The sequence below is a fragment of the Dromaius novaehollandiae genome, chromosome 2 (assembly GCF_036370855.1).
Source record: "Dromaius novaehollandiae isolate bDroNov1 chromosome 2, bDroNov1.hap1, whole genome shotgun sequence".
NCBI classification, from domain to species: Eukaryota; Metazoa; Chordata; class Aves; order Casuariiformes; family Dromaiidae; genus Dromaius; species Dromaius novaehollandiae.
In genome coordinates this window covers 37,934,941-37,947,768 of record NC_088099.1, presented here as the reverse complement: position 1 = coordinate 37,947,768, position 12,828 = coordinate 37,934,941, and the positions used below count along the sequence as shown (strand labels likewise).

The 12,828-nt window shown below is 50.3% G+C and overlaps 3 protein-coding genes across 8 annotated transcripts in view; all 3 read right to left on the bottom strand.

The window, feature by feature from the left end:
• HOXA3 (homeobox A3) overlaps window positions 1–7,869 on the bottom strand; it is a 44,299-nt gene extending 36,430 nt beyond the window's left edge. For all 5 annotated transcript variants that reach the window (XM_064506265.1, XM_064506266.1, XM_064506268.1 and 2 more), the window contains exon 1: window positions 7,403–7,869. The gene's annotated coding sequence lies outside the window, so the exon portion shown is untranslated. The remainder of the gene's footprint in view (window positions 1–7,402) is intronic.
• On the bottom strand, window positions 486–3,767 carry HOXA6 (homeobox A6). The gene is made up of 2 exons (XM_026103739.2): window positions 3,111–3,767; window positions 486–1,818 (listed from the first exon to the last, which is right to left on the bottom strand). Exons 1-2 carry the CDS (start codon window positions 3,544–3,546, stop codon window positions 1,559–1,561), a joined length of 696 nt encoding a protein of 231 aa, XP_025959524.1. The 5' UTR covers window positions 3,547–3,767; the 3' UTR covers window positions 486–1,558.
• A 770-nt stretch (window positions 7,870–8,639) lies between the features above and the next one.
• On the bottom strand, window positions 8,640–12,579 carry HOXA7 (homeobox A7). 2 transcript variants are annotated; one of them, XM_026103738.2, is made up of 3 exons: window positions 12,477–12,579; window positions 11,461–11,763; window positions 8,640–10,400 (listed from the first exon to the last, which is right to left on the bottom strand). In XM_026103738.2, the coding sequence occupies exons 1-3, from the start codon at window positions 12,556–12,558 to the stop codon at window positions 10,117–10,119; spliced, it is 669 nt and encodes a 222-aa protein (XP_025959523.1). In that variant the 5' UTR covers window positions 12,559–12,579; the 3' UTR covers window positions 8,640–10,116. The 2 variants fall into 2 exon arrangements, with proteins under 2 accessions (XP_025959523.1, XP_025959522.1); XM_026103737.2 differs by lacking the exon at window positions 12,477–12,579 and having other exon boundaries at window positions 11,461–12,033.
• Between the last annotated feature and the right edge of the window lie 249 nt (window positions 12,580–12,828).

Below are 12,828 nucleotides of genomic sequence, written 5' to 3'. Positions count from 1 at the left end.
CCCTGGCGCGTGGAAATCACGCCGCCGCCGTGTTTTCTCTCCCGCGAGCGGCTTATTCGCTCCAGGCCAGCAACGCTGTATGATAAATCCTCGCGTGCTGGCAACGCTGATGTGCCTTCCCCCCGCCTTTCCCCCCCCCCCCCCCCGTGCAAGAGCTTTCGAGAGGCAAGCGGGTCCTGCCGGTCCGAAATGGCAGGTACCTATGAAAGATAAATATTGCGAGGCGTTTTTCTAACTAAGGGGTCAAATTCCAGGCGGCTTCACGGTCGGCGTTATTTTTACGCCTCCCAGAAAAAATACAAATGCGATGGTAGCCATTTTGCACCAACGTTTTCGCGATGTGGCTTTAAAAATATTTAGAGCGGTAGCCCAAATTGTGCTTCCTTTCAGACAAAAGAGCCTCGATGCGTCTACATGTACATTTGTACACACCTTCGCACGCACACTCACACACTCGTAATAAATATAATGTATATACTAGTCAATATTTTCACTGCGCTCATTTTACTTAAAGAGAACTCGAAATAGAAGCATTTTTATCGCAGCTGCTGTTCTTTAGATTATCTATTTATTTTGTTTTCAATGCTAAGAAACGCGAATGTGAATTAAGATACCACAAAAGCAGGGAAGAATACCCCCGAGTCAATATGACAGACACTTTAATTCAAAAAAAAAAAAAAAAAAGAAAGAAAGAAAGAAAGAACCAAGCCCACGAGTCCCCAAGAAACGCAAGAAATGTAGTGCATAATTCAAAGCCCCTCCGTGGAGAGCTGAGCTCACCGAAATCTCAGTGCAAGCTCAACGGGAACCACAGAAATTCACCCGCCTTAAAAACCTCTTCGCTCGCTTGTGCTAAAGTTTAACGCCGAGTTTTTACTTTAGTACTAGTAGTGCAGATTAGAGACAGTATAGCGGCATTTATAAATCTCCCTGCGATTAATCTGTGCTTTAACTGCAAGTTCATACTCAGGTTTTTATACAACGATTTTTTTTAAGAAAATTTCTTCTTTTTGCAAATTAAATACCTTATACGTGTGTTAAACTTTTTTTTTCTACAAACCATAGACTCCCAAACACAACAGGAGACGGCCCGACGTAGCGGGAATTAGTGAAAACGTAAAACCAAGATTTTCTAAAATCTCTCGTATTTCTACAATATGAACAATCCTAATTACCAAAAAAAAAAAAAACCAACAACCCACCCTCGCTTATCTGTTCTCACACAGACACGCCATGGACACTCACCCGCACACAGATGCTCACCTCAAATATTTAAAAATCTGGGCCATTTCTCAAATACTTTAAGCAAAGCCATCTATGCTTAGGAGAAGTGGTTACATATATACATGACATCGCTCGAAAGCTTAGACTTCTACATATATTAAAGAAAGTCACAGTTGATTGTAAATGTACATCTTTTAACCAAGCCTTTGGGGAATTAATAGACTGTGACAAACCTATAGGATTTTAGTAGCAGAAGGAACACAAGGTAAATAATAATAATAATAATAGTAGTGAGCGCTAAGGAAAGGCCTGGTAGCGTTTACTAAATATGGTTCTACTCCCCTGACTTTTCCTCTGTTTCTTCGCTGCTGGGCTGTGCGGAATTCATGAATTTGTTTTCCTTTTTCCATTTCATCCGCCTGTTTTGAAACCATATTTTAATCTGGCGTTCAGTAAGGCAGAGAGCGTTTGCAATCTCAATACGTCGTCTTCTGGTTAAATATCTGTTAAAATGAAATTCCTTCTCTAACTCTAGCGTTTGGTATCTGGTGTAAGTTTGCCTCCCTCGTCTCCCATGAGCTCCATATACTGTACCTGTAGAAGTAAAGACAAAATGATCGCGTTGGACAGGGCCCAGTGATTTCAGACCAGAAAGAGCTGTTAGTGCATTCTGCCTCCCTTTGCAGGCACTATCACACTGGGGGAGGTGGGGGTCGGGTTTTCTGGAGGCTTTTTTCACCCTTTTTATCCTTTTCTCCTGTCTGAAGAGTTGTAAATGCGGGCGCGCATCGTGCTTAGGGTCAACGGGGTAACTCGGATACAAAGAGGCTGTAAGATGGACCGAGGAAAAGTGAAGGAGGTAACACGCTTATAAATCGCTGAACAGTGCCTGCGCTCTGCATGTGGAGAGCCTGTGCGCGCACACACACGCACACACACGCACACACACACGCGCACACACACACACACACAGACGTGTGCGACCCAGGGAGGTGCACGCATGTGTGTGCGTGTGCGTGTGTGTGTGTGTGTGCGCGCATGTGTGTGCATGTGTGTGTTTACACAAACACCCTCTATTGCCATGGCTATGACAACAGAGGCTCTGTAATTTAGGTATAATTATAGACATCAGCTAAAGAGCATAGAACAGCCTTTGCCATTTGCTCCGGAATTTATTGCACCGAAATGCAAAGCAGCACCAGAATGGTCTTCCCGAGAGTTAAACTTTCCCCAAAGAAACGCAACCCCGAGTCCAGCGAGCAGAAACCCTGGAGGGGGGGCGAGTAGGGAAGTCCTGAGCAAGGACTGGAAGTAACCGTGCTAATGGGATTATTAAAAATAAGTGCCCCTCCAGTACGACCGCCCTAGCACCACTCCTAGGCAGGATGGCTCACTCGGGGGAAGTCCACTCGGGAGGCAGGGAAACCCGCGGGGCGCGGAGGGGCGCGCACGGCCCCGAGACGTGCTCGCCGTATCCAGCACCGCGGGCTAATGGGCTGGGGGGGGGGGGGGGCGCGGGGAGCGGGCCGCCACCGCAGCCTCGGGGCGGGGGCACTGTCCTGCACCGCTCCTGAAAGCGCAGGGGCAAAGTGGGGCTTGGGGGGTAAGGAGAGCGGTGAAACAGCCCTGCTCCTTCCCCGTTTCCCCCCGCTCCCTTTCCTAAGGATTCCGCAGTAAGTTTCGCCGCTGAACCCACGCGCTGGGCTCTCGGCCACTGTTCCCAGGGTGCCCATGTGCCAGGTCTAAAATAACCTGGGAAGGTTTCGTGTTACACATGGCCCTGCAGGAGCCATTTCTCTCCGGCAGTCTGGACTTTATCTAAGGAAAAAAAAAATCTTCGGGAAAGAAACTTTTCCTCCCCCCTCGGCTCCGTCCAAGGGACTTACCCGCACAGGAGTTCATGCGCTGCATCCAGGGGTAAACGGGACTCGTGTACTTCCGGTCGGTGCCTTCGTCATTCACGGTTTTGGTGTGCACGCCGCTCGACTTGTATTGTTGACCGGGAGAAAAGTGCAGATAGTCCCCGTGTCCCCTCTGCTTGCCACTGCCGGAGGGAGAGGCGCTACTAATGTCCTTGTCCGAGTAAAAACAAGAGGCTCCATAGTCATAGGAAGCCCGATTGCAAGCAAGGACGGTGTTGGACTGTTGGTAAAAGCAAGGTGAGGTGTAAGGCTTGTCCTGCAGGCTGCTTGCCCCGTAGGAAGCCGGAAAATGCCTCAGAGCATCATAGCCAGCCGGATAGAGGGGGATCTGCCCGAGGAAAGAGTCCTGGCCACTGGGCAGGCTCCCAGGGAAAGGGGGATTCACGAAATAGGAACTCATTTGCTCGCCCCGCTCCCGGACCGTGATTTGTTGTGTATTAGTACATCTGGCTATAACTATTAGTAGTCATCGAAGTGGTTTGTTTCTGGATGGCCGAGCGCCAAAAGCGACAGCAGAAAATAGGAGCAGCTGACGGCGGCGCGGCCAATGGGAGCGCGCGCGGCGCCCGCTCCCCCGGGGCCGCCGCCACCGCGCCGCCAACTTACCGGCACCGCGGCCCCGCCGCGCCCGGCCGCGCTGGGGGGGGGGTGGGGGGGCAGGGCTCGCCCCGGCGGCGGGAAGGAGCGGGCGCGGGCCCCCCCCCGGGTGGTGGGGGGCAGCCCCCAAAAGTTGGCACCCCTCCCCAAAAGTTGGCACCTCCCCGGGACCGCGCGGCCCCCGTGGGCAGGGCGCGGGGGAGGCGGCGGGCGTGCTGCGGGGGGGTTGGCGCGGGGCAGCACGTGAAGGGGGCGGCGGGCCGGGCGCGGCGGCGCGGGGGGGCCGTGGCCGCAGCCCCGCGTTTCCCCGCCACGGTCGCAGCCCTCTTGGCTGGGGGCGACGGTCTGCGGCTGCCCCTGGACGGCGACCCCCCCGCCCCGGGGCTGCAGGAGCCCGCCCCACCGCGAAACCCCGCTTTTGTGCGGAGGCGAAACTAAGGCGCGTCCTCCGTGGGGAGGTCTGCTATCTCCGCGGCCACTCCGGTAATTCCCGCAGAGGTTATGGCTGGAGCAGGAAACTGCGGTCCCCGGGGGGGATTTTTATTTTGTGCGAAGTGCCGGGGAAGGAGCCCCTCGTGAGGGCTGGGCGAGGTCTCCGGCGCCCTCCGGCAGCCTCAGATAAAGTTTCACGTGTCTGTTTTCTCCGAGTCCCCCCACCAAAGTCGGTCTGAGGGTATCAAACACTCGCGCTCGGACACGAACCAGGAGGACTATTGCTAATTAATATAGCCCCGCTGATGAGTCAGCAGAAGCCAATCGCTTTCGTTGTTGCTCCAAATAATTCGATTAAACGCGGATGTGTTTCTTTAAGAGAGGGAAAAAAATCGTGAAACAAACATTTCCACGTTCATTTTTCAACATGGCAGTTACCCCATAGCGGAAATATATTTCTTGGCCCAGGGCAATGACAGTAACAGTGCTGATGAAATTCGCTGAGATGCTTTTAATTCAGCCGTAACCCTGCAGTTCCTGAAGATAACATGAGGTTGCTCATTCCAAGCTGTGTTTACTCATAATACGCGCCCATTACAACAGATTGAATAGCCTAATTTTAAACGTGCTCTAGTGGAAAGTGACATTCGTACGAGCTCTGTTTTCCTAAAGTAGCTTTAAAAAGAGACTTTTGTTGTTGTTGGAAGACTATTTATCTCATTTCCGGGGGCAGATTACGATACCTATAAAACAGTAGTGAGTTAAAACATCTCTCCACAATAGTTTGTATTGTTCACAGTCTCAGCTGGACTTTCACATTCAGATGTTGATTGCCTCCAATTTTTTTTCAACTTCCTTAACCTCTTCATCCAGGCTAATCCATAAACACACCTGGTAGAATTGCATCTCCCTATCTGCATGCTTTGGGAGGTCATTTAGGAAAAGTGTATTTACTGAAAGCCAGCCTTCCTCAGAAAAGTTTTTTTACCCTGTGCAAATAGAGCTAAAAAGGGGGGAAACAACAGCAAACAAGCACGCAAGATAGTAAATACAAAGTCGTATTTAAACGAGCAGATTTTTGACAACGTAGGTCAGAACGAAAATGTACCATGAAAAATTTAAACTCGGGGCATGTGAAACCCACTAGCCAATACTTTAAAAAGTTGTGGCTAAGTGGGCTTTTGATTGAATCCATCACACACACAACAAAAATAAAAAGTCGCGCCAGGCTTAATCGCGTTCACATTTAATAGCGTCGGCTACACATTGATTTGATTTTGTCTTTTTTTCTGTTCTTTTGGGTTCTTTCTTTCCCTCTTTCAAGTTATTGTTTGCGTCCTGATAAGACTGCCGAAAGCCTGGCCACAGGCAGTGGAAACAGTTCTTCGTTGATCCCATAATATTAAAAAGACTGAAATGTGCACATTTGCCTGCCTGGGTCGTGTTAGAGTTGTTACAGTGACAGCTAAACAATCTGCACTGCAATCTTCGCTTCAGTCACATTCATGCATCCTCTCCGCTCCTCCCCCTACCCCCAGAAACCCCCCGAATTACAATAATCTGCAAGCTCTGCCAAGAAAATGTCCTGGCTAGGCGCATTTCGCAGCAGTTTTCCTTCACCATTTCCCTCCGGAAAGCCGAGAGGCAGCCGTTGCGTTTTACCATTGCAACTAAGTCACACTTTGCAAACACCCATTTATTTCATTCGCCTTTTATTTGCTCGCCGCATCCTCGCGCCCGGAGCGCCGAGCCCCGCTCCGCCCGCGCTGCGCCTTCCCCGCGGCCGCCGCCTCGCCCGGGCCCTCCGGCCGCCCCGGTACAGGTGCGGGAGCATCACCCACTTGAGCTTAAAAGCCTCCTTCTCCTCGTGTATAAATCCGCTTACAAATCCTTCTCATGCTCGGCAGCGTCACAGAAAACAACCTTTAACTAATAGCTTCTAATCCAAACAGTCTGGGCAGCACGAACTGTTGTTTAGGCTGGACCGGCATTAGGGACCGGCTGGGGGGGACCCGGCCCGACCCAGGGCGGTGTTTGCAGCTGACACGCATCAAGGTAAAACCCGCGGGGGAGGGCGGGGGGAAGAGCCAGCCCGGCCGGAATAGCCTGTCCGTGGGCGACCCGCGGTGCTGCCTTAGGTAAGATAGCCGATATATATTTTTTTTTCTTTTGGCGGGGGGGCGGAGGGGGATGTCTCCGGGAGCCCTGCAGCTCGCAGCGCTGCCCTTCCCAGGGGCCGCGGGGGCCGCTGCGCGCCCGCGCCCGCCTCCGCCTTTCCGCCACGCCGTGGCAGCACTGAGCACCCGCGGCCCCGCAATAAATAATCCGGCGCTCGCCGCAGCTCCAGTCCGGCGGATAGCGCAGCGCAAGGCGAGCGCGGTGCTTTCCGCGCGGCGCTGCCGCCAGCATTTCACGCGCTCCCGGCGGCTCCTTCCCACGCGGAACCGGCCGCGGAGCTGGTCGGCGGCTCGGCTCGGCGCGTCGGCGCGGCGCGGCTCGGCGCGGCTCGGCGGCGCCTTCCCGGCCCCGCCGGCACCGGCGCCCGTGGCCGCGGCACGGCTGCCTGCGCGGAGCGGGGCGCCCCGCAAAAGCCTCCTCGCCGGCGCTGAAATGGGGCTGCTCGCTGCACGGCGAGCTCCGCGCAGCGCCCGCGCACGGCCGCGCTGCGAGGCGCAGCCGCCCTGCAGCAGGGCTTCTCCGACAACGACAACCAAAAGGCACGTTTAGGCTGCTTTGCTGCTCTAGAAATAACCTTTCCCCTGGCTGTGCCAGGGAGCGAGGAGACACTGTGCCGGCTCGTGTTTTTCTGAAACGGTCAAAAATAAATACATCCGCATTTTATAGCGACGCGAATTAACTTCAGGTTAACGCTGCGAAACAAAAATTAGTGTTTGGGGGTTTTTTTCGTGCTGGAAAAAAATCCCCTCGGATTGAGGTTGTAAACCTGAATTATTAGCAAATAATCCACACGTCACAGCAACCCCCTCACAGATGCAAACAGAAATAAACTTCGTGAAAAATCCACGGCTTCCTTACTAAATAATAGAAAGTAGACATTTTATTTATGATTATTTTTGCATGCACGGGTTAAGTCAAAATAAACTGAGCTGCAGGCACAGCTATTTTTGGCCGGTCACATTTCCATTTGCTACAATTGCACATGTCTAATATTTAAATGTATTAAAGCATGTTTTCCTGCTTACATTAGTGTCATATACATTTCTCACCTTTTAGGTTCTGGCTCACAGGAGCCCCTGCGACTTTGACAGCTGTCGCTTTGGCTGCACAGGAGACGAATCGCCCTCCTTTTGGTGCCAGAAGAAGCAGGAAATTAGCCAGGTTGCAAGTTGAAAATCTGCCACGCCAGTGCTTTGAATCCAATATGCCACACCTTCCAGCGGGGGAACTGGAAATTGCCATCCCGGATCTGTGTTCTAGGCGGCTGCTTATGCCGAACCTCCGCACACTTTGCTCACTATTGCCTTACAAAGAACAAACGAAATGGGGATTGAAAGCCAGAGAGATCCGAAGCAGGACAGAGCTCAGCAAAAGAATGCGGCTCTATTCTCGCAAGGGAAATTATAAAAAAGTTCATGTTCACGGTTACCATCCACATGACCGACAACGACCAATGGAAAAACCGAACAACTCATAAAGTTGTATTGCAAAGTTGTAAATTTTCATAAACAACAACGGATTTATGGCCTTTTCCTCATCACTAAGAAGAGGCAGGTCTTAGAGAGGCGCCATCTTACCACAGAGGCAGCTCTGGAGTTTTTTTTAAAAGACCTAGAGTTTGTATTAATTTTATTAAAATTACGATTAGTGCGTGGACCAGCAGCTGAACGTAGTAGAAATAGGGAAGTTCTGTGCAAATGATGCTCGCATCCTACCTGTATTTATCTGACCTTATAAAGGGACTTTTCGGATTTTTTTTTTTAATGATTGAAAATATTTGATCCCGTTGACGTTCTTTGGTACCTGGAAAAAATAATGTATTTTCTGAATCACGGTGGTTTTCCCTCTTTTAATACCACCCGGGTGCCCCCTCCCAGAGCAAGCCGCACACACAAGCCGCACACACACCCGAACACATAATTTACCCTGGGAAGTTTCGTATCGCACTTTCCGTTCATTACTAAAGATTGTTTCCCTGCCTGCGATTTCGGCTTGGTCACGGGCCGCCCGGATTGGGTTTATGATTTCAAGAGGACACTGGAGCGCAGTGGAAGGAAGCCCTCCCATAAGGTGGCTTTCCGCTTTATTAATCAACTGCGCTAGCGAGAAAAAAAAATCATGAAGTCGAGATAGAGAAACTGACTGATTCCTATCAATTCATCACCTTGGATTTTTTTTTCTGATTACGGGGGGGGGGGGAGATTTATATGGTCTAATTTCTTTATTTGTCTTTGTAAATTATTTTTGATGCTTCCTTCGAACTGCTTCCCTAATAAAGAAACACAATTCATTGTCAACAAGCATATTTATTTTCTGTGTAACATAAAACACATTTATCGTGGGAGATATTTGAACACGGTATCACTTCCAAAGACAGTTCACAGACATTTTTTTTTCCACTTCCAATACTTACACGGCATATCCAAATCTTCACAACGAACACGTCGAAACACATTGTAACATACAATTTTTGAATAAACTTTAGCCAAACCTTCAAGACGAATTTATACAGAGTTCTTAACAATACATCATGCTACAAAGTTTCCAAATTAATTACATACTTCCCAATTTATGACATGATCTTACAAATGAGCTCCAAGACAAATATAAATGACAAAAAAATCGTTCAAATATACAGTATCTGCTATTGTAGGAAAATTCACGGTATTACATATTAACACATTCGGATAATCAGAATAAACAGTTTTTTGAAAGGTGGTAACATGGTCATTTAAATTCACTTTTCAAATAACACTTTCCGCTATATTAAGTAAGATCAAACTAGAATAAGAAAACGGCCTTTAGCAGAAGCAGTCAAAGGTAGAAGCCAACGGAAGATATTAAACCGCTTTGTACAATACTGGCGTGTGTTTGCTTCCTCACCGGGAATAGTAAAGAATCGAGAACAGAGATATATTGCAGCATATGGTTTTCATTTATAATTGCTTTGGAATAAATATATTATTTTAAATTTAAATATATTCAGCCTTTTCGGTACCAAATTCTATACCAAAGCTATTGATGCATGCTTCTCAAACGACTACACTTACGTTTCTAAAAGCATTTTGCGAATCACATTAGTATGTTATTCTTCTTTTGACTACTAAAATACAGTATACTTTCGAAGATAGGTAGGCGGAGCAAGATATATAGGTAGTCTGGAAAATAGGTAGTACAAATCATTGCTGTAGATTGTAGTGGTTTGTGTAACATCTTCCCCCCCTTGCAGTTTAACCTTTTGTTAGTATAGCTGTTAGTTTTAATTAATGATTAAAAATAAAGAAATAAACGAGAAGTGCAGAGCTACTCATTCAAAATTAGGTAGTTTTTCTTAATGTGAGCCTAATGCACTTTTCCCCCTTACAAATGATTGGGACTATTGAGTCAGGTAGTTACTTCGGAAGGTCACGGTTTACTATATGTGCAAGCAGCAGTTCTCCCACTGAAATGGCCCCTGGACAAAGCCACCCAAGCTGGGGTGAACGAAAACCAAATGATTGTTGGATGCTCTTAGGAGATATTACCAACAGGTTCGGCACAGGACAGGTTTGGGGAGGATGGGAGAGTGGAGAGGGGGCTGGAAAACCAGCCCAGGAAACGTTTTCATGTTTGCAAACGCTCGCTTGCGAGATACTTATTAAAGGGAACTGATTTTTTTTGTTTAAATAAAAACAGTGAGTCTCTCTTTTTTTTTTTAAGGGAGCTTTTACAACTGTCACGTGCATACATTATACTAAGGGACTGATTCCTCGGATGGGACGCTTTAGTCCTCCTCTTCTTCGTCTTCTTCCACTTTCTCCACAGACGCTGCTGCTGACGTGGGCTCGTTGGGAGCCGGGGTGCTGGAGCTCTCCTCTTTGTGCTCCTTCTTCCACTTCATCCTCCGGTTTTGGAACCAGATCTTGATCTGCCTCTCCGTGAGGCAGAGGGCATGGGCGATCTCTATCCTCCGCCGGCGAGTCAGATAGCGATTGAAGTGGAATTCCTTCTCCAGCTCCAGCGTCTGGTAGCGGGTGTAGGTCTGGCGCCCTCGTTTCCTATCTGGACCTGAAAGCAGGCACACACGTCCCGGAGTTAGGCAGGAAGAGAGGTGGAAAGTTTTTATTTTTTCCTTGCTTGTTTGCTTTAAAAAAAAAAAAGAAAAAAAAAAGAAACACCAACCAAAGCAAACAAAACAAAACGGCCAAGCGGGAGTCAATAATCTGCTCTCCCTTCCACCCGCCCCCCCCCCCCCCCCACACACACACACTTTGCCCTAACAAAGACATTTCTGCTACACGACCTGCCCTGCTCAGGCAGGGCAAAAATTAAGTTGCTCGAGACATAGCAAAAGTGGAGAGAAAGCATTCAGGAGAGGAGGTGGGGGAGGAAATTACTTTTGGGAGGAGGAACTTTCCCCCAGGCGATGTATTTCCCTAAAACCTTCCAGACTTTTGCATTTCGCAAGCGAAAATAAAAAGCTGGAAGGCTGGGCTGTATTTATTTTATTTTAATGTCGGGGGCTCCCCCACACCCCCTCCCCCACCTGGATCGTAAACAATACATCGCATTTAGCTCCAGAACAGCGCTCTCGTTTTTCACACAGTCTCGCCCCCAGTCGCCGCCCCCGCCCCGCGTTTTCCTGTTTAGCGCATTTCTATAGATTTTTATCTCTATGGAAAAGGCAGGGGCACCAGAGTGACACGTCTCAGCAACGTGGGCTGGAAAACTCCTTGTCAGCCCGGGCCCCGCTCCTGAGCGCCCCTCTCCCCTCCGCCTTCCCCACCAAGCAGGATTTTTTGCCCAACTTGCGCAGTGGGCAGGGGAGACGCTCACCCGTGGGGGCTCTGAGAGCACGCAGCCAGCTCTCCACATTTCCACAGCAAACAGCGCAAATAAACTCAGTGCTAAAATTCCATAGCGAACGGAGTTAAATAAATTTACGAGGATAGAACCTATTAATTGGGCAATAAAAAGTTTTATGATACTCATTTACATACAATGCCACGGGCTTTCTACGCAATGGCGCCTCGGCTATAATTAAAAGCAGAAAGGCTGTGCTGACAGTAATCCTGGCGACACGCTTTGCCTGGCTGCCACAGCTGCAGCCCTCTCCGCTCGCCCCTACCTGAAGACCTCATCCAGGGGTATATCCGGAAATTGGCCTCAGCCTGGTTGTGCAGGTTGCTTTCCTCCGCTTTCTCACAGCTGGGTTTGGTTAGGTCATTGCAGAGGACGGGAATGTTCTGATCAAAAGAGGAACAATGCAGGTTGTAGGCATCAGAGCCCAGGCTGTATCCGGAAGAGAACGGGCTTTGATATATGGTACTGTTCACATTGTACAAGCCGGGCATGGAGGAGGCGAAGGCACCCGCGCCTGGTCCATAGCCGCTTCTCTGGGAGTTGCTTGCAAAGGAGCAAGAAGTAGGCTCTGCATTTTGGAAAAGAGAAGCCCCCGCCGTATATTTGCTAAAAAGCGCGTTCACATAATACGAAGAACTCATAATTTTGACCTGTGATTTGTTGTCCGGCAGGCTTCAGTGTCGGTTTTACGAGGTAGCGTGATATATGATAACATTACACCCCCAGATTTACACCAAACCCCATTTTCTTTTGGACTGAGCTGCCTCCAGCACGTGACCGGTCATATGACGCCGCCCGCCAATCCCCGCCCGCCTCACAGGTGGTGCTGGCCGGGGGCCGCCGCTGCCCGGCCATGGACGGCGCCGCCGGCGGCGCGGCCCGGCTCGGCGCGAGGAGCCGCCCCGCAGCGCCGCGCCCCGCGGCCGCCGACGGGGGGCACAGCAGCACCGAGGCCATGTGCTCCCCGTGGGGCGGGGTGCAAAAAACTTCCAGCCACCCACGCGGGATTCTGCCCCCAGGGAGAGGAGCCGTGAAACCAGTCTGCAGCCGGGCGTATCCACGCAGGCTGCCCTGCGGGGTGGCCCCTCTCCCCCTGCCCCCCGCCGCGCCCCGAGGGCGAGGCCCCCTAAGAACAAGCCCCCCCCCCAAACCAAGGCCCCCCCCAGAGAGGGGCTCCCCCAGGCGAGGAGCCCCGGCTCCGCACGGACCCCGCCGCAGCACCGGCCCGCGGCCGCCAGCGCGGCGGCCGCCCCGGGGCCGTGTCTAAATCTCTGCCTGAACCTTGAAAATCAAGGCTGCGTCTCCCAGAGTCAGCCCGTCCCTGCTCGCACCGATTTCCCGCGCTGGAGGAAAAGAAAAACATAAAACAAAAAGAAAAAAAAAAGCAAACCGTAGCGAGGACGCTACTTTCTGATCCCCTTCCGCTCCCTCAAAAAAAAAAAAAAAAAAAAAAAAAAAAAGAAAGGTGAGTTGCAGGAATTTCCTCTATAGGGCTGATTCAGATCTCAGCCGCCTACTTAGCGCCCCTTTTACCTTTCCGTCGTACATACCTTGCAGTCCTAAGCTTGAGACGGCAACGTTACACTTAGATCACGGGTAACGTTGCTGGTTTTCTAAACACTCGGCTTCTCAA